A 23,603-nucleotide genomic window follows, 5' to 3' on the forward strand; every position below is an offset into this window, starting at 1 on the left:
TATTAATCATTTCCCGCAGGGTTCAAATAAATAAATATATTCTACTTTCTTTCCTATCACGAGTAATTCTAGAAAATTTCCCAATTAAAAATGAACAGTAGCCTAAATCACAAAGATCTGTTATTGTATATAGTGACTCAAAGAAATTAATGCCAAACTGTCCAGCACTACAGCCAAGTGCTTGGTCATCTTACTTAGAGAAAATGGCAACTTCCTCCTCAGAGAGCTCTTTCCCTCAGCTTTCTACTGCTGGAATCAATCAGAAGTGTCATTTACACATTGCTTAGCAACCCCTGTTAGCCTGGAGCCCACTCTATGGCGCCCAGATGAAACTCACTGCTAATGTAATTCTTTCTCTATTTTCCTCAACCCATGGATGGCATCCTGTATTTTGTCTCACTCTCCTCTCTTACTTTCACTGACATTGTCCACCTTGCTTTCATACCATATTTTTCTGTTAATTCACTCTCTTGTCCTATGTCCCAAAACTATAGCTTTGTTGGCATCCAATGACTGATCACATTTGAAGGCACTCTATACAAATCTCACCTCTAATATGATCATGCGATATCAGGATTGTTTTCAAGTAACTTTGTACAGATGATCCTATTGGCAGCCAAATCCAATATGTGATACTACTAAGGACCTTCTCTTATTCCTTTAAATCTAACTCATCTTTCTTTGCCCTTTACTTACACTCTCCTCTCTCTTTCACTTTCCTGCCAGGGTTTCTAAGCAATGATCCTGGAACTTCTGCCCTTATTTCCATAATAATTTGTACCCCTTGAAAATAAAATTTTCACTCCTCATATGACTTGAACCAGGTCTTTTTCATTTTGTTTAGTGTCATTTACCTATCAATATTTTTAAAGTGTAAAATTCTTGTGTTTGTATCATTTTTAAAAAATAAAGAGATATATACGAATTCTAAGCCCTCTTACTTAAGGCCTGAATGTGGTTCATTAGCTTATTGTTTAACAAATGCCCACTCCTTCCTCTACTTTGAGCTTTCCAATGTGACTTATTTTGACCAAATGGCTATGAATGAATTTAACACAGTAGAGCCTTCAATTATGATGGGTCATATGGGCTTGAGCCTTGTGCTTTGGCCATAGTGATACAAAAAATATACCCACAATTACCACTGTCCCAGAAATGGAACCTAGAATGAAGCATGAATCAGAGATACTCTAGCCACTCTGGTATTTTATAGCCTGAAGCAGTTGGCCTTAGCCAAAGGGCAAACAGGTATAGGAGAAATAAATACTCATTGTCATATGCCTCTGAATTCTTTTGTCTTTGTTCTTTTTAGATATACATGATAGTACTATTATGCCACTGATTTCTTGATTATCACACACCAAAACTCATTGTTACACACATGGGATAACAGTCAGCTGTAGACTGAGCTTCACCATTAACTAGTTGAGCTAGAATAACTATCTATAATGTGAGAGGTTTAAAATAATTGAGCCTCCAGTTACTTAATGAGATTTAAAATGAGTGATTCTCAAGTATATCACTTTACACAGTGTATTTTCAGAAGATGGGTAAGAAAATGAATGAAATGAATACTAGAGAGAACTGGAGAAAAAATTTAGCACCTCTATGATTAAATTTATTTTCAGCTGAAAGAATGAGATTTGCTTGGATAGTGTTCAATATTCTGCCATGTGTACTGAAAGGAAGAAGTATGTTGGGAATGAATCAACATGTTTGTGGACTGCAGAGCACCAGGAGGGGAACTTGTACCATGTGACTACATCAACCTTCAGGGAGCCAGACATACAGGTCACAATTAGGCTCTACTCACTGAACTCCCTAAGAAAAGAATATTTTCAATATCTGGTATAGAACAATATTCAACACATAACGAGGAAGAATAAAAAGGTAGAGTGAAAAATAGAAACCAGAAGAGTTCTGAAATGGGAAAATGTTTTTTTTTTCTCTCTCCCTCCCATCTTGCTGCTTCTCTTTGTGATGAGTTTAACTTTCACACAGCAGACTTGTGCTTTGTACGAGAGGCTAGACTGTTCCACACGCAAGGTCCCACCCAACCCTAAACTATCATGATCTTACATAAGATTGAGCTTATTTGAGGCATTCATACATAAGAACCTCAGTGACCCCTTCATTAATGGCAGGTTTCTGAAATCCCTTAATTTACCTTCCTAAAAAAACCCAGAAATCTTTAAATATCTTTTGTATCTTTAATAGACACTTACATAAAAATTCCCTTTGGCCCTGGAAATTTCCTTTAGTTATTCAATTGCCCTTTGCACATATGCCAAGGAACCATTTCCATAAGAACCATTTATATCTAAAATCAAATTTGCTAATCAGCAAAATTAGTACATTTACTTATAATAAAATTATTTTTGAGCTAAACTTTCATATATAAGCTTAAATTTGTCATTCAGGTAATATTTTTTAAGAAGGAAATGTTCTTATGCAACATGACTAAAATGCCCTGGGGAACTCTGAAACCATTTTTTCATTAAATAGAGCTGAAATTATGTGAACAAGTAGAACATGAGAAAGAAAAGAGGAAAACAAAGTATAGAACACTGGGGAATGAGAAAATAGAAAATAGACTGTGCAAGGAACAGTGATTTGTTCAAGGTTACCCAGTGAGTCAGGAAAAAAGGGAAGAGTGGGGACTATGCCAAGAACCTAAGCATATCCACAGTAATGGCTGTGTGTGAAATCTGCCATTCTCGAGAGATGGTGTATTCATGTTTATTCTATGTGGAGGAAGGCATTTATATTTAAAATTCTCCCAGGGTTTAGCATGTATTACTTTCTAAGTACTTTTAATAAAAAAAATAAATAAATACCCAGCGGTTCTCAGCCAAAAGTGAACAAAGTATGATGTCATACACAAAATTTGATTTGATTTCATAACAACCTCTGAGGTAGGCCTCCTGATGTCTGCCTTATAGATTAATACGTGTTCAGAAAGACGAAAGGGTGTGCTTACAACTCTCATAGTTTTCCCCATACCCATACCAAGCTGCTCAGCACACCTCTCCAAAGACCTAACTCAAGGAAACACAAAGTAGAAGAGTGTGAAAAAAGTGCAGGTTTTTAAATAAATAAATAAATAAAAATAAAAAGCTCTGAGAAGAATCAAAGTTGGATATTTAGGAGAGTGGGAACAGTTTGAATAATTTGTTACATGTTGCTGATTTCACTAGCTACCTAGTTGGCATACCAATTGAGCACATCTGCACAAGATCCTTAGATCTTAGATTGATAATAAACGGTTTCTACATGGGGGCATCTGACAGTTAAACCGCAAGAATCCAAATAAAGATTTGAAATAGTATAGATACACTACAGGGAAGTGTTTCTCCTTGCAAAATCAAGCCTCTGTGCTCCAAGTCTACTTCTATAAAGCACAGCTTACCTGCTTTGTTGATGGCTATCATAAAGACATTAGTTTGGAATAGAAATTCCTTAATATATACATATATGGGCCCCTGTGACAAGGGTATTGAAGCCTCTGTGACAAGATGTCTCCCCAAATCTACTACACTGGCTCTCAGGCTGAAAGTAAAAACACAGATATGAAGGAGAAACATAAGTAGCCACATGATAGGTGTTAATGAAATCTGTAAATTCTGTAGCCAAACTACCTGCATTCACTCCTGGCTCTATCTCCTACTGTGAGCCTTTGAGCAAGTTATTTAACCTCTTTTTGACTTGATTTCACATTGTGAAATAGAGAAATTAATAGTATATATTTATAGAATTATTACAATGACCAAACGAGTTAATGTTTATTAAGTCCTTAAAACAATATTAGGCATTAAGTAAACTCAATATGTGTTTGATGAATAAATAAAGCTAGGAAGAGTGGCAGATAGAATAAGGGACACCAGTTTCCTTTAATTAGTTGCTTTATTTCTTTCTGCAGAGCCCTTAACTTTTCATCACTGAGGCCAGTCGATTACTACCAGTGTGCTTAACCCCATTTCTGTTCTGGCCCAAACTACTCTTGTTCAGAAAGATTTAAGAAGCTCTAGCTGGGTAACTCAGGTGATTCAGCATTAAGTCCGCTTGCTGTTATTCCTGTCCTGACCCTATGTCCCAGTTTTAGTCACTTGTTCCTGTAATCAAGTTCCAAACTCGTACTCTAATTCTAGCATTCTGTTCCCCTGTGGCTGAGTCCTGGCTGGCAGAACCTGCTCAGGGCCTCCAGTTTTTATGAGGTAAACAACTCCCCAAAGGAAGTTTATGGACTAGACACATTTTGTTTGGCATACACTGTTTGAACTTTTGAAAAGTGGTTGCCTGTATTTAAAAATTGCAAACATTTATATAAAAATTTAAATGTATAGCTTCTCTTGAAAAATGGGATGATCTGGCAGCACTGGGTCCCAAGTGGCAGCTGTCCCCTTTAGAGGGTCATGTGATTTTTATTCCCTATAGATCCTACTCCTCCTTGATTTGTGTCTATGATTTGCTTGGTGCCTGAAGGTATCTGAAGTTGGGCTTTAAGTCTGGGAATAGCTGATACTTACCAAGCACTTACTTTGTGCCAGTTACTATTCTAAGTACTTCACATTCTTGACTCACTTAGTCAAAGGCCACAAATCTATACTTGTCCATTATCCCCGTGGCTCTCCTTCCCTACTTCACCCCTACTGTCTGTGGGGGATATGTGACTGTCCCATCTTTCCTGATCACTATCCTTCACCCACCAGCCAGAGCCTACACACAAAGCCTTGCTAGACCTTCCCTACACTGTAGCCCACTGCCATATCCGATCTCTCTTCCCAACCAGATTCCACCCTAAAGACCTTTGGCCATCATAGTGCTTGTGTTACAGATTCTCAGGCTTCATGATCTGCCTGATTCTACTATCCCAAGTTCCATGCTTCTGTGAAAGCGTAGATTTTATTAACTTAGATTAACTATCTTCACAGAACTTCTCCAATTCTTGTTAGAAGCCCAACAAAATCCATCAAATATTACTGATCACTTATATTCTAGGCTCTGTCATATAATTGATTTGGAGTATTATTTTAGTTAGAAATTCAAAGAAGTTTGTCTATGTCTGTCATGTACAATTCAATCTCTTTACAGAGAACTACCTATCAAAGTAACTATTTAAACAGAATTGAATTGTCTGTATTTTTTTTTTATTTCTCATCATGTGCCCTTGTGCTAACCATGAATTTGAAGGGTAAAATATTTGCATGACAAAGCCAACATTTAACAAATATCAAAAGAAAATTCATGAAACAAAATTCGATACATCATTCCATAAGATTACCTGGATTGGATGATAACACTGATACTGTTTTAAGCTTAAATTCAGCTAATTAAGTTATACCATAGTTTTTAAAGAGAGTCTTAATAAAAATATTACTTACATAAGGAATCGTGTCCAAAGTATCTGTGTTGACAATTATAGGAGCAGGGCTGGCCTAAAAAAGAGAAGTAGAAAAAATTTTAAATAACAGATATTCTATTCTGAGGCAGATTCTGTTAACTTATTTGACAAAAACTCAAGAAGTATTTCATGTGGACCTATACAGACACATGCCTGCTGGTGGGGAATAAATAAAATCCTTCACATTTCCATAACTGTCCCAATCTCAAATGCTTATTTGCTATATTACCACATAATTAAATAAAGTAAACATTCCTATAATTTATATTCACTTCCTCTTAAATTCTATATAACACGGGAGATGGAAATTTGCACTGTGTGAGGTAAAGATTTTTAATACATTGGATGAAAGTTAAAATTTGAAACATCTATTTATAAAATGATTTTGCTGAAGAAATTTGATTACTTTCATGGAAGCAAAAATTAAACTTAAATGAATATTTATAACTATTCTCTTTAAAATGCCTTATGAAATTTTGTTGTATCCTATGCAGTAAGCATTCACTTATTGACATCATACATATACAAAATATATATAAATATATGTTTGTCTATTATGTGTGTTGTAGCATTTTTTCCAATTATGTATCTCTGATCATATAAACTGGAAATCCTTAAGAAATTAGTCAGAGATGGCAGGAAATCATTTTGGATATGCTAAACTTTAAAAAAAAATTGCACAATTTGCTGTAATTCCTTTTAATGTTGAGTGGGAATGTCTATAAAACTGATAGAGGAGTGCTACAAGCCAAGTCATTAGAAAATAAGAGATTGCAATCTTTATTTGCATCACCAATCTGACTTCATGAATATTGAGCAGATCTATCTTTATTTTCTAGTTTCTAGAATTTTCACAGCAACTTTCCCTCTATTCCCCAAAGGATCTTTAATCTCCATTCCAAATTACAGATTTCATTTAGATAGAGGAAATACTCTCATCATGATTAATCGAGAGCTGTCCTATGTGATACAGTGTTTTGGCAAGTGCACAACTTTTGGGACATTTCATTAGCTATGCCCTCTGGAGTTAACAGCTTTTTAATGTCAATCTGTGCCTGTGGAATCCTAATCAAACAGTAGGGGAAAAAAGACAATCCAGCAGGTTTTACAAAACAAAATTCCATGTCTTAACCCCAAACACTGGGAATGGTGAAAATAAACTTGGCCTACATATCTACAGAATGGGTCAACCGGATCTTTGTTATATATTCATAATTATCAATGGGAAGTATCTTGTGGATAAACCGGGGTTTGGAGAAAGATTACACACAACACACACACACACACACATACACACACACACACACACACGTGCATGCTGAGAGATACTTGGTGTAGGGAGAAGGATATGAGGTTTGGAGTCAGAAGACCTGGGATCAAGGGTGGTTCAGCTATTTCTCAATTGCATGATTTGAGAGCTCAGCAACTTCCTGGTGGTGTGATTCTGGGCCAAGTCCTCTAAGCCTCTCTGACTCATTTTCCTCCTCTGTAGAATGGAAATGATAGTAAACACCTTTCATAAAAGTTGAAGGTCAAAGAGGTGATATATTTGAATTTGCTTCAGAAGCTAAATTTCAAGATTAATGTTAGATAGTATTAATAGTAAGAGTTTCTAAAGATAGATTATCATAAAGATATTTGTTAGATGGTTCATGAGCCACTTATCTCAGAGATTTCAGTGCTATTTAGTGACTGAAGCTGCACTCAAAGGGCCTAATTAGATCATGTCAAAGGTAATAATAAATGTTGAAAATTAACATGTGTAAGGATATAGATAGATATATCTGCATTTAATCACCAGAAAACCGTATTGATGAGGCATTATTATCACTATCCCTATGCTGTAGGTTAGGAAACTGAGGTTCAGGGGAAATGAGAACTGAAATTTTAATATTGGCCTTTCTGGTATCAAAATCCACTTTTGCTCCATATTAAGCTGCTCTATGATCTCAGCATCTTGTTGGCTGTATCATAAATGATATAAGATCCTTATGCTAGAGTATCATAGAAGACCCAAATCAAAGACTATCCTGAAGGCAACAGAGGCCTCAGGATACTGCAGTTAGATTTTAAAAGCACTCTTATGAAGCCTTAGTATGTGTTTTTACAATTTTAAGTTTCTAGCTGTGATGGTCTCTCTATTTTCTATTTGGTTCCTGTGACTCATGGAAGTAATTGTGTCTTATATGTTTGATTAAATTGAAAACTTTCCAAATTGCTACATATTTCCCCCTATTACCTCACATAACTTTGATCAATAAATATGTATTAATTTGATTTGGGGATTTTAGCCTATCTTTTGTTTTTCTTCTTACAGATTATATTAATGTACTAAAGTAATAAATTTCAGACTTAAAATTTATGTCCATATTGTATTTCATATGCAATGCCTTTAAAAATGTTGCTATATTTATGCTATTTGCCATTTCCTTTATGTAAATTGGTTCTTTCCACTAAGACTATATGTTTAAAAATGGACAAGGATCATATACTTCCCCAGAATTCTCCATAGTACTTATATACACAGAAAAATTTTAATAAGTACTTAGGAATTGCTGACTAAATATAGCTATAAAGTATAGATGAGGGTACAAAGAAAGGTAGCATATATTTGCAAATTTTGTAGAACATGTCTGAAATAACCCAAGAATCTCTTATATTACCAAGACTCTACTTTTCCAATATCCAATACTTATTTTTACTTTATTTCACCACCATTACTTAACAAAAATCAGCTTTTATAAAATAATAATTTCATAACTGAAGGATGTAGACTCCATGAATCTTGAAGCATAAGATCTAGGTTATATGAAAACTATTTGCCCCTTCTCACTTTTAAAAATATCCAGAAGTCACAATTAATACTTGCACTTCTAAAAGTCAATACAAATGCATGAACCAGCAGGATGCATTGGTTGTATGAACATATACATACATCATACACACCTGACATAGGCAATCCCTGGTAGGAGTGCCAAAAAGACACAGTGGTGGGCTCTTATGAGAAATGGAAAAATGTGCTACACCACTGCAGAGCTATACCAACGTCTCTGGAAATTCTCCCTTTGGTGTGCTGCAGGACTCTCCCACACTTCCAGATTGATTATATAGAAGTTCCTTAGAATATTTTAGGTACTCAGTAACACATCTATCAGCAGAAAATTAAGATCCAAAGTGGTAGCAATACAAAATATAGCAGAATTCCAAATGTGTACCGTGAGTGCATTTTTCTCACAATTGGTAATGTCAGATCTTCCCTTGGTTCAGCTTGGATTTTGTTTCTTTGTTCACTTCTGCAATTATAAGCAATCGTGCCTAGTTTGATCTAGTTTGGTTTCTGAGTCTTAAAACCCAATTTCCTGGTTACTTTGATGGTTCCTTCCAAGCTTTTTCTTAACACTAAATTCTCCTCTGGCACATATGCCCTCTTTCTTCATGGTGGATATCATCTTTAATTGAACCCTTAAATCAAACTAGTGATTCAGCAGATTTCAGCCTCCCTCTTCAAGGTGCTTGTTTCATTTCACTGGAAAGAGACTCATAACAAATCTAATGAAAACAAGATCTCCTTTTAATCAGAAACTTCAAGGCTTGTCTTTATGTAAATCTAGGCAGGCACTTTTGAAACTATAAAGGATTAAGAAAAGCAATCTTTCTTGGGTGACCCAGACAATAAGATGCAAGTGGTTTTCCTTTTATGTTACATTCTCTTCCATGTGAAGAAAGCCAGTTTACAGAAAGCAAGAAGAATAAAGCTAATCACAGAGAAGCCAAAAGCAAGTGTTGAGAATGCTGATGAAATTTAAATTATGAGATAAAGTTATTCATGAATTCCAGCTACCTTTCTGTCCTTGAATTTCATGGGATACTAAACATTCCTATATTACATCAGCAACTTGGTTTATGCTAGAAAAAGATAAACTTCTGTGGCTTGTCATCAAGATAATCCAATAAAATATGATATAATGAATGTACACTTTAGAAAGAATTCATTGATGCTGACCATTGATATGGCTGCTCCTTGGTATTTGCCAAGTCCCAGAACAGGGAAATGCCTCTAACATAAGTCAGCTTAGGTCACCAAGCTAAGAACAGTGAAGATGTCTCCTCAAGGAAGGTGTTGGTAGGGAAGTATAGCATCCGGGCAGCCAAGGGCCACTTTCTGGGAAGTTTATGCCTCGGAGTGCAGACTAACCAGTGGGCAGGTCAAGAGACAAATCCCTGGCCTGTGCCTAAACTTTATTGATAAGCAAAATAGAAAAGGAGAGAAACCCACTAGTTCATCAAGTAAACTAGATACAACAATCACTAGTGACTAGTAAGGTTTATAAGACTAGGAATTGTGCAGGGATTTCAGCTGACAAGCAAGTAGAAGGCAGGTGGTTTCAGTAGATAAAATCAAGAGGAAAAAGATCAAGAATAACAGCTTTTGGAGCTGGTACCCTAACTTACCTTTTCATCCTTACAGTGTAAGACTCCTGAATGGGCAAGACTTTTTTCTAATTGTAGGGAGATAGGCCTTATAAATGACTTTTGTATTTGTCATGGCATGATGATTAGAAACGAAATGGAAGGCACCAAAAGTTTTAAAATGAGTCCTTTGCCTCTGTCTGCCTCTCTCTCTCCCTGCTCCCCTGCTCTTCCATTCTCTGTGTGTATGTGTGGGCAGGGGCGGGGGCGGGGGGCGGGAGAGTGCGACCCTCGCCCCCCAGCAAGCACTGGAGATCCTAGAACCTCAGGTAAGTCATCTGGTTTAGTGTAGCTACTACAAGACAGCACACAAACACTTTCAGTTTCACAGTTCAAACATACATATGGTAGACAACAGGATGACCCCTCAGCAGACTATTTCCTGATTTTGGTCAAGGAAGTAGAATATTGAGAGTTATATACTCTATCAGGTCTGAAAAAGACCTAAATATTAAGCACTGAATTGGCTATATCAGGGTAGAATCCAAGATAACTGTGTTTTGTTAGCTTTTATCACTAACCCTCCATCATGCTGATCTATTTTGGAAACAAAAATGTGGCATGGTTAGGAGAAAGGACTTTCCTCCATTCCTTGAATTGTGCTCTTGTTTTCTGACAGAACAAAGCATCCTCTTCAATCTCCTCCTTTCCTACAGTCTGTTGAACTAGAGCCCCACATCCCTTGATATTAGCAGAATCCTTGTTATGGTTCAGATGTCAAGTGTTCTACAAAGTCTCATGTGTTGAAGGCTAGGTCCCCAATGCAGTGATGTTGGAGCTTTAGGGGGACTGATTGGTTCATGAAGGCTCTGACTTCATCAGTGGATGAACCCATGGATAAATTAATAATTTGATGACATTAGATAGGAAATAGGACCTAGTTGGAGGAATTAGGTCACTGGGGGAATGTCCTATGTCCTGTAAAGGTATTTCTTATTCCCAGCCCCTTCCTCTCTCTTTGCTTTAGGCCACCATGAACTGTGCAGCTTTCCTTTGCCATGTCCACCTGCCATGATGTTCTGCCTCGTCTCAGGCCCAAAACAATGGAGCCAGAAGATCATGAACTGAAACCTCTATAAGTCAAAACAAATCTTTTCTTCTTTAACTTTCTCACATCAGGTATTTTGGTCACAGGGGGAAAAAAAAAGATGACTAACATAATCTTACTCCTATTTGAAGTATTTACCAAGAAACCACAATTACCACTACCTGAAACCTGTGGTGCCATAGCCCAGCCATATCTAGATTCCCCAGGAACATTAATACTGGGATGGACAATTATAACCATATGCTCTTATGTACATTTACCTTATTTAAATTAAATTACTTAATCTTCATACAACCTGATGAGATAAGAACTATTTTTCTTAACCTTCAGGTGAGGAAACAGAGTTTAAAAAACTTTCCCAAAGTCTGCAAACCCAAATAGTTTGACTCCAGATTCCTATTCTATTGCCTCTTGGGATGAAATCAGACTTTATCAGATCTCCCAGATCTCTTTGGATGTAATTTTTTTTTAAACTAGCTCAAAGCCAAATTTGTTCCATGCACTGCGATCTTGGTTGGTCCAGGAACCCTCCTCCTTTCTCCTTACCGCAGTTACTGATGCCCCAGTGCATGGTGTGGACAGGCCTACAACAGGTACATCTAGGAAATGTCTAAAGACACAGGCATGTGCTGGGTGATTAAGGAGTTCCCTTGGAGAAATTGTTTGGCAAATGACTGATTAAACACATATTGGTGGTTGTGTGAGAGAGAGTGAAAAACAAATATGGGAAGAACAAATATGCATTTATTCTCACAATGTTCAAAAAAACCCATTTTATTAACATTAAAAGACAGGAACTAAGAGAAGAATGGCAAAAAAAGGGAAGGAAGGAGAGAAGGAGAGGGAGAGACAGAGGGTGGAAGGAAGGAGAGAAGAGGGGAAGAAAGCCCAAAATGACTAAGTCATATGCCTAAGGTAACAAATATAGGAGGTACCACAATTTCCAAATCCCTGACTTTCTAGCCCAGGAGCTCATGATGGTAACCTCAATATTTTTTGCCTGGAAAGTTACGGGAGTTTCTCTTTCACAGTCTAAAGAGAAATTTCTCACCGTACTGATTCAGATTCAATTCCCTAATCCTCACAGGGTTTCTAGGTCCCTTAATCTCTTGCAAACCCCCATTTAAAAAATGGGACAATGCTATTTTCCAGTTAACCTATTTCTCAAGAAGTTAGGTGGAAAAATAACGCAGGTGAAGCAAAAGAGAGCTCTATGAATATAAGATTATTTTATGTATTCCCATGTTTATATTTTGCTTCTTTAAATTTCTTCTTTTCATGTTCCCCATCCACAAGACTAAGTAGGTAGGCACACTTCAGCCTAGCTAGAAGTCATCACTACTAGTATCACCAAATGGTTGTGAGTTGTCATTTGCCCTTAATCTGCAAGTGACAGAGCACCCAACAAGTGAGGACCCTGAGGCGACAGCAGTGAGTGGCATGAGCAGTGAAGCAAGGCAGGAGTAATCCAAGTTAAAGGCTATGGCAGATGTCGCAAGGGAACAACTTGGGAGGAAGCTAAAATCCTGGTCACTCTATCTAGTGCTTATAAAATGCACCAATTGTTCATTACTTAACTTATAGCCAGCCTAGCTCAGAAAATAGCAAGAAAGACAAGCAGATTTGTGTTTTTCTTGAGCTCAACTCAACTCTGCTTGCCCAAACTCTCATAATAGTGAAATCAATACTATCCTTACTATACAGATATGAAAATTAATGTTCAGTAACTTTCCTAAAGTTTAGCTGGTAATAACAGGCCAAGAATGACACACACCTGTCTGGCTGCAAAGTGCATATCTTTAACACACTGCACAACATATACTTCTTGTACCCATTACAATTTCCTAAGTATCCAGATTCTCTCCCTGATCCCTGAAAACCCACCATTAATATTCAACCAATGTGAAATAAAGTGTTCCTATCACTATTTGATCCTCCTCTAGGATATGACATATTCTAATATTTTGCAGGAAACACATGACATCTTAAAGACCTTAGGCTGAGTTGGTCATCTCTTTTTACCCAGTTCAGAAAAAAGCAAAACAATGGATGGCATTGGAGAAGCTAATGCTAAGTGAAGATGCCAATCCCCCCAAAAAAACAAATGCTGAATGTTTTCTCTGATATAAGGAGGCTGATTCGTAGTGGGGTAGGGAGGGGGAGCATGGGAGGAATAGATGAACTCTAGATAGGGCAGAGGGGTGGGAGGGGAAGGGAGGGGGCAGGGGGTTAGCAAGGATGGTGGAATGTGATAGACATCATTATCCAAAGTACATGTATGAAGACACGAATTGGTGTCAACATACTTTATATACAACCAGAGATATGAAAACTTGTGCTATATATATGTAATAAGAATTGTAATGCATTCCGCTGTCATTTATCTTTTAAAAAATCAATTATAATGCAAAAAAAAAAAGAAAGAAAAAGGCAAAACAAAACAGGACATCCTGGAGGATGAGAGAAAGAAAGAAAGAAAGAAAGAAAGAAAGAAAGGAAGGAAGGAAGGAAGGAAGGAAGGAAGGAAGGAAGGAAGGAAGGAAGGAAGGAAGAAAGAACGGACGGACCAAAAAGCAAAAACCAGTGTTCTTTCTAAGTTTTCTCTAGAATCAGTCCCACTTGGATCAAGAGATTGAAATTGCTTGAACTGTTACTTTTGAAGACTCTTTAGACTTCCATCTTGCACCCTTGTCATGTTTTTCCTTGCCCTTAGTATATACAGCTAAAATAAACAACTCATCAAAACCAGGTCTGCAGATCAATCTTGAAACCCAAATTGATAATTATTTTAAGCATCAGTATTATGCTTTATAATTTTTAAATGGTGTTCATACACGTTTGATCATTTAATTTCTACAGGAAGAGGAAAGGAAACTAAAATTGACTAAATACTCACTGTGTGCTAGGTAAATAATTTTTTACTTTAATTTTATTTTTTATTCCTTACATAACCCTAGAGAGATTGGTATGATTTCCTTTGTCCATAGATAAACAGAGGCTCAGAGATGCAGTGAATTTACCAAAGTGAGACATCTAGAGGGAAGAGAATCTGGGTTTTCAATTCCAGGTCTTTTAAATCTTAAACTCTCTCTTTTTCACCGTTAAGCCATGATAATTCAAATCCCACTGATTCACACTGAGCTCTTACAAATCTAACTACTTTCTTTATGCAAATGCTCTCTGAAGATCCCATGAAAAATGGAGCCATTATTTCAAATCTCAGATGTGGTTAGTCAATGTGTCCCATGCCACATAAACATATCTACTTAATTCACTGATTCACTCCATGTGGTGCTATTCCTGGAAAGATCCATGTGGTTACTGTCTGTTCCCTGTCGCTAAGCTACCAACAGCTATACTCTTAGCAGTTGTATTGTCCAGATTTAGGTACCACTATTCTGAGCAAGCTATCAATAACTTGGTTCTTTAGGCTAAGGTAGGTTTCTGTATCTTCAGTAATATGTGAATCAGGTCCTTTCATATAATGAATGATCTGTAAATGATTAGTGTTTGGCTTACTTTCCTCTTCTCCTTTTCTTCCATTGGGCCAGGAGTTTACTATTCTCAACACACACCTGTTGGTGCCTACAACAATGTCTTTGCTATTATTTCTTCCTTTTTTCCAACTTGAATCAGTTGTAATTCCCACACTTTTCAACCTAGACCAAAGTATTTATCCCACTAGGGCAATCTAATGTCTTAGCTCCCCATAAATTTGTCCTACTCATCAATCTAGGACTCAATCTATGCATTCCACACACACCCCAGACCTCATTTCAGCTCACACTGAATTATACCTATTAAATAAGTTCTGTAAAAGCACCAATCCCTGACATTCCTAATGAACATGATGCTAATGGCTAATCAGTCTATGTGTTATATTTACATCTCCTTGATGAAACTGTAATATTTTTGAGAGTAGGGCCCTTGTCTCACTTCATTTCCCTACCAGATACCCCTACCTATATTCTAACAGTGCTTGGCAAATGAAATGCACACCAAAGGTGACTGTTAGTTGATTTTTAGACCCACGGAACTAGAAGCACAGCAATAACAGAGAAGATACATGAGTAAGCCTTGAGATTTGAGAATTACTGAAATGGGAAGACAGAGGCAATACATGCTTCCTTTTGGTGACTAGTTCTTTACTACACTGTTGGGTGGTGTCCATGTGGGGTCTCTGGACCTTGTCAAGCACCACAGACATGAAATTCTAAATTATAAAATGTAAGTTAAGGAAAAACTAACCAAATAGAGGTACTTTATTTCTAGTAACTTTTATTCCTCACTACAATCCTATGAATCATAAACTTCAAATAAGCTCATTTTATAGATGAGAAAAATGAGGCTTGGAACTGTTAACACAACTTGCCTAAGATCATTAGACTAATGATTAGTGGAATTGAAATTCACTCAGCTTGGTTCCAAATCCATATTCTTATCTTATCACAAGACTGTGTGGAACAAAGAAGGCAGATGCTGGCAGTGTTATCTGCCCTGAGTTACTATTCCCTGGTTCAAGAGGATGGATAGATGAGAGGAACCATGGAATTTGTGGAAAAGCTAAGGACTCAAAATCACAAAAAAATTAAAATGCCAACTATAGCATTTTTAAAACTTTCCAGATGAATGTGACGGTATATCCCCAAAGACCCACTACAAACTGGACATTTATTTGAAGTCTCATGTTTATCTTAAAAATGAATGCAACTTTTATATTATATTCTATAACCATGTATTATGATATGAAAATAATATTTTAAGTTAGTTGTAATGGAATCTACCTGACATCCCAGGTAAGTTCCTTCATGGCTATTACAAATCAGGCACCAATCTCCTGCAAGTAACTACACTCACTCATGAAATTGTATCCTTAGTAAAAAGATGGCAAGACTGACAAGACTATAGATCCACCAGTTCAGTAACCCAAGGTATAATGGTAATTTAATGATACCCCACCACCACCACACACACACACACACACACACACACACACACCAATTTACTTCTACATTTGAGAAATGAAGAGTGAAGTGGATAACCTCTAAAAGTTCGTGTCTCATCAAATATTTGATTTTACTCATTGTAAATTTTACCCTGCTGGGAAATATTGGAGAAAAAGAAGGCAGGCATGCCATACAACTCTTCTTTCAGGGAAATAACTTTCTTGCTTTTATCATCCAGACAGAGAAATTTAGAAGAGATGATGGCAAGACAGACACGAGGAAATAAAAGACAAAAATTAAATTAGATGAGGATTATGGCATAAATTGGTTTCTAATGAATTAGCTGAATGATGGGGTCTCGCATGCTTTAGATGAAGCAGCTCAAAAATCCATTTATGATCCTCTTGCTTTATGTTCGTAGTCTACATTTTTCCTTATTAGCCAGTTAACTTTCTGGCCTCATGACCATATAATCAGCACTTCCCTTCTATATTAGAGAGTCAAAAAGATTTAACATGAAACATAGAATTATCACCAAGCTCTTACATCCTTGTTTTTCTCCACATTTTGTAAGCCTTAACTCCAGAAAAGAAAAATTCTCCCTGCCTTCATTTTTCCTCCTACTAACCATAATTTGATGCTAAGTCATATTCTGAAGATTGAAACATTGGTGAAGTCACAGAGAACACCAAAAATATTTCATGTCAGGAATACATTTTTTTGCATGAGAGGAAATGTTAAAAGACACCAAGAAGAATTATGAGTTTGTTTATTGTGTAATCATTATTGATTGATAATAGGTCTATTTATCTATGATGGATCTATAAAATGTTCTAAGACTTGCTTGTGAAAGATGACACTTTAGGCTGGGTTGAAAGAAGAACAGGGTATAGTACATTTTAGTTCTACTTTTTTAAAATTCTGATGTCTAACAGTCTCACTATCACCCCAACTCCATTTTTTATTCAAAATTAATGTTCTATTTGGAATCATTTTCAAGAAGGGAAACCATGGAGAAAGAACAGATAAACAGGAGAGGTGACTAGAAAAACAAAGGTTTGCTAAATATTGTTGGCATTTGCTGGTGCTGAAAACACAGTCTGCAGATGTGCTTGTATATTGTCATCAAATAGCAATAACCTCTTTGTTCTACAAGCCAAGAGCCTACAAATCTCTGGGTCTAAAATGCCAACCAGTTCCTGGCCCCACAGCTGTCTTAGCTACCCAGAGTGGCATCGAGTATATAACTTTTGGTTTCTCTGTTTTATGATGGTTTCTTATTGTCAGTTTGTAAAGCAAGGTCCTGCTGGTTTCATTTAGCTTCCACCATCCCTGACATAGTGCTCCACCAATGTGTTTCAGGGTGAAGTTGAAGGAACAGTGTTTGTTCCTATGAATAGAGGAGAAACAGGGGAACAGCAAAGGAAATGAACAGAGAAAAAAGGCAGACAGGAGGTTGTTCTCTGGTGCACAGGTTCTCTGTCACAAATTGGGGGCAATAAGGATTCCCTGGCTGAGGTCCCTCTGTACTCTCACCCACTTTGTCCACTGGAATTGCAACTTCATATGCACACTGGAACCTTCTTTTGTGTCACCAAGAATTTTTTTTCCAAACAACTGAAAAGGAGGTAATTTCTTTATGAATTCAATATTTGCAAATATACATTTCATGAATCCTCCTTGTCCACACTAAATTGATAGGAATTCTTGAATCGTATGCTTTTTATAGGATGAGGAGCTCCTAGCCCTGCACTTAAAGTCAGCAGAAGAAGCTTCCAGGAAATACTATAGCCTTGTAGAATCTGTTCAGGTCATTTAACTCTATATATTACCTCTAAGGTTATACCAACTATAAATATAATACATACTTCATGATTTTAATACTAATTTAATTTCAAATGTCATAAAAAGACAACAATACTTAAAATATTTTTAATAATCTGACCACAATTTCACACTGATTATTACTTCTATGATGATCTTACTTTATTTATTCTCTCTGAAAATTTTTATTTATACATAAAAATGAAGATTATAAATATTTATTTCATGTGCTGCTTTGAGAAGCATGTGGGATCGTATACAAACACATGATGAAATTTATAAAAGTATAGTTTTGAGTTAATATTTACAAGTTAACAAATTTAATAACAATTATAATAACAACCACCACCACCACTACTACTTGTTACTATATTGGGGATTTAACTGACATCTTACTAAACTGTAAACAACTCTAGGAACATTTTTATAGTATTTAGTTTTTTTGTAGGATGAAATTGAGGCTCAGAGAATTTGAGTAACTTGGGTAAGCTAACAAGGTAGAGCAAGGATCAGACTACTCTTCTTTTAGCAGAAACTCTCACTCAGAGCACAAGGTATATGAGACTTGAGATTCTCTCTTATTAGCTTGTCTTGTTTACGGATCCTGATCACTTTCTTAACTTGAACTTTTCACACATATACTATAAAGAATATTGGAAAACCTGTCCTGCCTGTCTGGCAAAATTATAATGAGAAATAATCACATATATTCTGCTTTGAAAATTATAACAAGAAAGATAAATATAGGGTAGATAGGTAATAGTGTTAGTGGTAGATTTAAGCACTAAGAGAGGCAATAGCAAACACATGTATAGCACATTTTTTGGTCTCTACACAAGATAAAAATTAGAAATCCTATTGTTCTTAAATATCTTCATGCCAATTAAAAATATCTAAATGAAGCTAAAGAGTATGCTATATTTAGTAATAACTCAATACAAGTTTTGAGAGTTTAATGTGTGTATGATTTTTGGAGGAAGACCACTATTAACTCTGAACAATTATTTCCCAATTCTGCAGAAAATAAGTTTGGGAGTCCTATTTTTGCAATTTCTAGGGCAGGTGAGAGGGTAGTAATGGTGGAACATGGATTTTCCTCTATTGTAACAAAAAATGTATCTGTTCTAATACTCTATTTTGATGAACAAACAAAAACATTACATAATATACAATCCCGGGATACAAGGAAAGCATCCTGCACTTGGTGTTAGTTTATTGTAAACTCCAGATGTGTATGAGACCAGCAGTCTATGAAAATGCAAACTCTAAAAGGGAGAAAAAACAGCAGGCTCTCACATTTTTGTTTAAAAACAAAAGTGATAGTTCTATTCCTTTTTTCCAGCCAGCTCCAGGTATATGTGCAGTCTCAGGTTGTTGGAATTATCCAGGTCACTTCTAGGGTAGTGTTTTCCCCCACTTAAATTGAACGTCTCCATAGATTAAGTTTCATCTTTATTTCTTCACTAATAGGAATTCCATTAATAGCCTTGTTCATATTCTTCAGAAGGAAATAGGCTAAAATTTGGGATGGTACTAGACAGAAATGCAAAGTGAGGTTAAGGGGAATGAAATAGAGAAATGAATCCAACATGATTGAGGATGATGAGTCAAGTAATATTTAGAATCCGGAAAGGACAAAACACACTTGGAACACCATGAACTGGGACCCACAGTCATCACTGAACAAATCTATTTAGGGCTGACCTAAGTTTCGATGGTTCAAAGCAGACATCCAGGAACCAAAAGCAAAGTTGGTGAAAGTAAGGGTGGAGCTGGGGAGAAGAATCTTAAGGAGGTATTTGAGACAAGAAGGATTATTTCTCTCATTATCATCTCATTACTGCCCAAGTTCTCTCATTCTTAAGTTCATACAGGTTCATTTATCAAACATGTTTGAGTCACTGTACCTGGCACTGCAGAAAATAGAAAGAACACATGATCCTGCCCTGTAAGGAGTTTACAGTGTTCTGTGGAAATGAGAGAAGCCTGCCAAATGCTTATAATACAAAGCAGAATAACTCCCCAGGAGAAATAGGGGCAAGGGAGCATGGTAGGTATGAGGGAGAAAGGCAAGTAGGAGGAGGGTTAGAATGCCAGGATTCTATGTAGGTCTTATCGGCTGTGTGATTTCAAACAAGGTACCTGATTCTCACTGATCCCCTAAAATGGAGATAATGATAATAGGCCTTTTGTATGGACACTGAAAGGATTAAGATTGATATAGTTTGTAAACAGATCATCTACTCATTTTTCATGAATGGGTGCTAACCAGGGTGGAAGTAATGAGGGAGGTTTATCATGTAGTTGCCAGGCATGAGGGGAGTTTTGCAGAAGGGGATGTGAGTTAAGTTTTGAAGGATGGAACCCCACAACAGAATCCCAGTGCTCTCGGCTGATTGGCATGTTGTCTCTGTAGCTCTGTTCTGTCCTTTCTTTGGGGTCTGTATCTTATCACTGTGCCACTTGTCATCAGCAGGATGCATACATCCTGGTTGCAGGATTAAGCCACTTGTACTAGCTTAAAAAATATTTGAAATTTATTATGTAGACTAAAAAGATAGGAAGCATATCAGGGTAGGCCACTTAAGGGACTGAAACTAAGAAAAGAAGTTTTTAAGGACCCAGGAAGTCACAGTCCAGACTTCTTACTTCTTTTCAGGCTTATTTTATTCGGTTTTCCTTCCAAACCATGTGGTTTCTCCTGCCCTTTTCTCTTTCAAAATGCCTTTCTTTCTTTCTATCTGTGCATTCATCCTCAGTTCTTGGCACTACAGTTGTCAAGCTGTGGACCAGGCTATGTGCAGCAGGGTAATGCTGTCAATTTTCTGAAAGTCATCGTTTTCTCCAATTCAAGATTTTCTTCCAGGCCAGTTCTAATGGGGTACACCTGTAATCCCAGCGGCTTGGGAGGCTGAGGAAGGAGGATTACAAATTCAAAGCCAGCCTCAGCAAAAGTGCAAAAGTGAGGTGATAAGCAACTTAGTGACACCGTGTCTTTAAATAAAATACAAAATAAGGCTGAGGATGTGACTCAGTGGTCAAAAGCCCCTGAGCCTCCTGAGTTCAATCTCTAGCACCAAAAAAAAAAAAAAGATTTTCTTCCCAAGAGTCCAGCACCTTAGTCTGTGGGCCTGAATTATTCAGTGTTCTTTTTGTTATTTACCTGCCATATTCCTGACCTCAAATGAATGACCCACCTCTCCTCTTCCTTATTCCTGACCTTGCTTCTCTAATGCTCAGAGATGTAGATCAGAACTTGGGGAAGCTTGGTGACTTGCCCTCATTCCACATTGCTCTTTTATGCCTTTAGTACCTTTGTACAGGCTAATTCATTCTCTCTCACTTTACTGAAATCCTTATTTTAAGAGTGACTCAGGACTTTTCTCCCCCCATCTTCCTGGATCATCCTTCCACCCTATTGAAGGCAGATGGATCTCCTTGCTGCCCTTACTGTGATTTTTTTTTTTTTTTTGCATCCCTTAATTGCTACTCCTATTGTACTAGGCTACAAATGTTGGCTTCAATAGTTATCTTTTTATTGTAGTGAGCTGGATAAGAAAAGAGAATGGGTTTGATACTAAGTTCAAGGCCATTTATTAGCTATGTAACTAAAGGAGAAATTTTTCCTCTTTGAAATTTGTTTGTAAAATGGAGATGATAGTACATACATCAGATAATTGTTGACAAAATTGAGACAATATATGTAAAATACATTAGAACATACATTAGAATTTTTATATCCTGCTATCTGCCCAGTGTAGTGCACACAGAATGTTCCAATTGTTTGCTGGAAAACAGATTTTTTGTTTGTTTGTTTGTTTGCTTTGTTACCAAGGATTGAACCCAGGGGTGTTTCACCATTAAGCCACATCTCCAGCCCACCCCCTTTTTCTTTATTTAGAGACTGGGTCTTGATAGTTTATTAGGGCCTCTCAGTTGTTCAGGCTGGCCTTGAACTTTTGATCCTCCTGCCTCAGCCTTCCAAGCTGCTGGGATCACAGGCATGCACTACCACACCCATCTGAACTTGTATTTTAAGACAATAAAATAGTTTGAAAAGAATCTTTTGTTTATAATGGTTTTGAAAAATACCTACTGTTGCTATATTATTCTTATAACAAATATGCATCTGTGAATGTATATGTGCAATATTGAACAATGGTGAGGAATATAATAAGCAACTCACATAGGATAGTAAAGTCTGAGATAGAGATATATGTAACTGCTTATTTAATGTCTGGCTTTCCCACTAGAATGTAAATGTGCCAGGACACAGTCTGAACTTCTACTTCTTGTTGTATGTCCAGGCATATTATAGTTTCTGGCACTTAGAAAGTATTTACTAAAGATTGGTTGAATGGATGAACAAATGGAAAATGGACTACATTTTTACTCCACTTGAAGAGTCCACTTTCTCCATCATCACTGCCAGTCAAAATTCTAGTTAACCTTCAAAACCCAGATGAGATACCCTTCCATGAAACAAGTTCTTGTGATAATTCAAGGGAACTTAGTATATTTTATATCTGATAGTAGAGTGATTTGTGTGTTCATTTGAAAATTCTTAGGGACAAAAATCAATCAGGGATCCTCCTGATTGTTATTATTGTTGTTATTTCTCTCAGTGATCAGCAAGCTGCAAGACATTCACACTAGAGCCAAATAGATTTTTTTTTTTTGAGATGGGTGAATGAATATTATCACAACTATTCTTTGATTGACAGAAGCCAGAGTCTAGCAACAACATAAGGAAAACAAAGTTTGTATATTGCAGTAAGAGTGCGGCACCATTGGTCAAGGGGCAATACAGCCTACTTACCAAGTGATGGTGCCACATAGTAGTTAGTAGTGGGTGTGTGGGTGTACAACTTATCTTGGGCCTAGGCTGGCAAACAGCAGGGGATTCCATAAAATATGAATGAATTGGATGAACTAATAAATGAATGAAAACACAGGTAAGTCTTTGTGAAAAGAACCAGTAATTAAGGGACTGTTTTTACAAGACCATCTAATCAGTTGTGAAATACCAAAGCCCTCGATTTGCCTGATACCCAAAGATACTGATTATCTACAAAGATGCTCTCTACAATGATGGAACCAATTTATAGGACTTTAGGAGAGAGCTTTGTGTAAATCATGATTTCAATAAACATTTAGGAGCTTACAGCAATCAACACTTTAGGCTAAAATATAGGGGAAAATCTGTTCTTGGGTCCAGCAGATAAATCTGCTTGGCACTTTAGTTTTAATTCCTATCTCATCAGCATATGGCATGCTCTGTTTTGTGAGATCAAACCTCAAAAATTTGAAGGATTTCCTATTTTGGTTTCTTTCTTCTCTTCAGACTATTTAGGACAGCATTAGCCAGGTGTCCATACACTTTAAGTTTATTGTATAATGCGACTTTTAGTCTGTATTATTATATCATGCCTGTGGATCTTGTGTCAGGCTTTTTATTAATGCACAGAGCCACACTGACTGAAGAGCCATTTGTGCTCTACAGCTTACTGTGTGTGAGAGAGATGTCCAGATCACTTAGGTGGTTCAGGTTTCAAATGATGTAATAGGAGTTCACACTCACATGAATGCATAGAAGAACAGGTACTTTTCAGGTCAGATTTCCTAAGATCAACTATATCATTACTCATTTTCATTAACTGAGCTATATAGAATGTCATTTCTTTAAAATGATAGAATCAGCACAGTAGGATTTACTAAGATAGCATAAACAATGGATGACATTCAGTACAAATGTCATATATATGTATGTGTGTGAGTGTTTGAAATATGTAACATTGTGTTACAACTACATAAAGTAGGGAATATAATCTTTTTCTCTGAAATCTACATTATATATGCTCTCAAAAATAAATTGAGGCTTAATTATTATCTTCAACTGATCATATTTTACTAA

General features: G+C 36.7%; 1 protein-coding gene across 11 annotated transcripts in view; it reads right to left on the minus strand.

The window, feature by feature from the left end:
• Positions 1–23,603, minus strand: part of Dlg2 (discs large MAGUK scaffold protein 2) — a 2,015,095-nt gene that overhangs the window by 712,630 nt on the left and 1,278,862 nt on the right. For 10 of the 11 annotated variants that reach the window (XM_071616557.1, XM_027942606.2, XM_034636731.2 and 7 more), the window contains one exon: positions 5,382–5,435. The exons of the other annotated variant lie outside the window; for it this stretch is intronic. In XM_071616557.1, coding sequence (XP_071472658.1) covers positions 5,382–5,435 — 54 coding nt within the window. The remainder of the gene's footprint in view (positions 1–5,381; positions 5,436–23,603) is intronic. 11 annotated transcript variants of the gene reach the window in all.

Source organism: Marmota flaviventris, chromosome 9 (genome assembly GCF_047511675.1).
Source record: "Marmota flaviventris isolate mMarFla1 chromosome 9, mMarFla1.hap1, whole genome shotgun sequence".
NCBI lineage: Eukaryota > Metazoa > Chordata > Mammalia > Rodentia > Sciuridae > Marmota > Marmota flaviventris.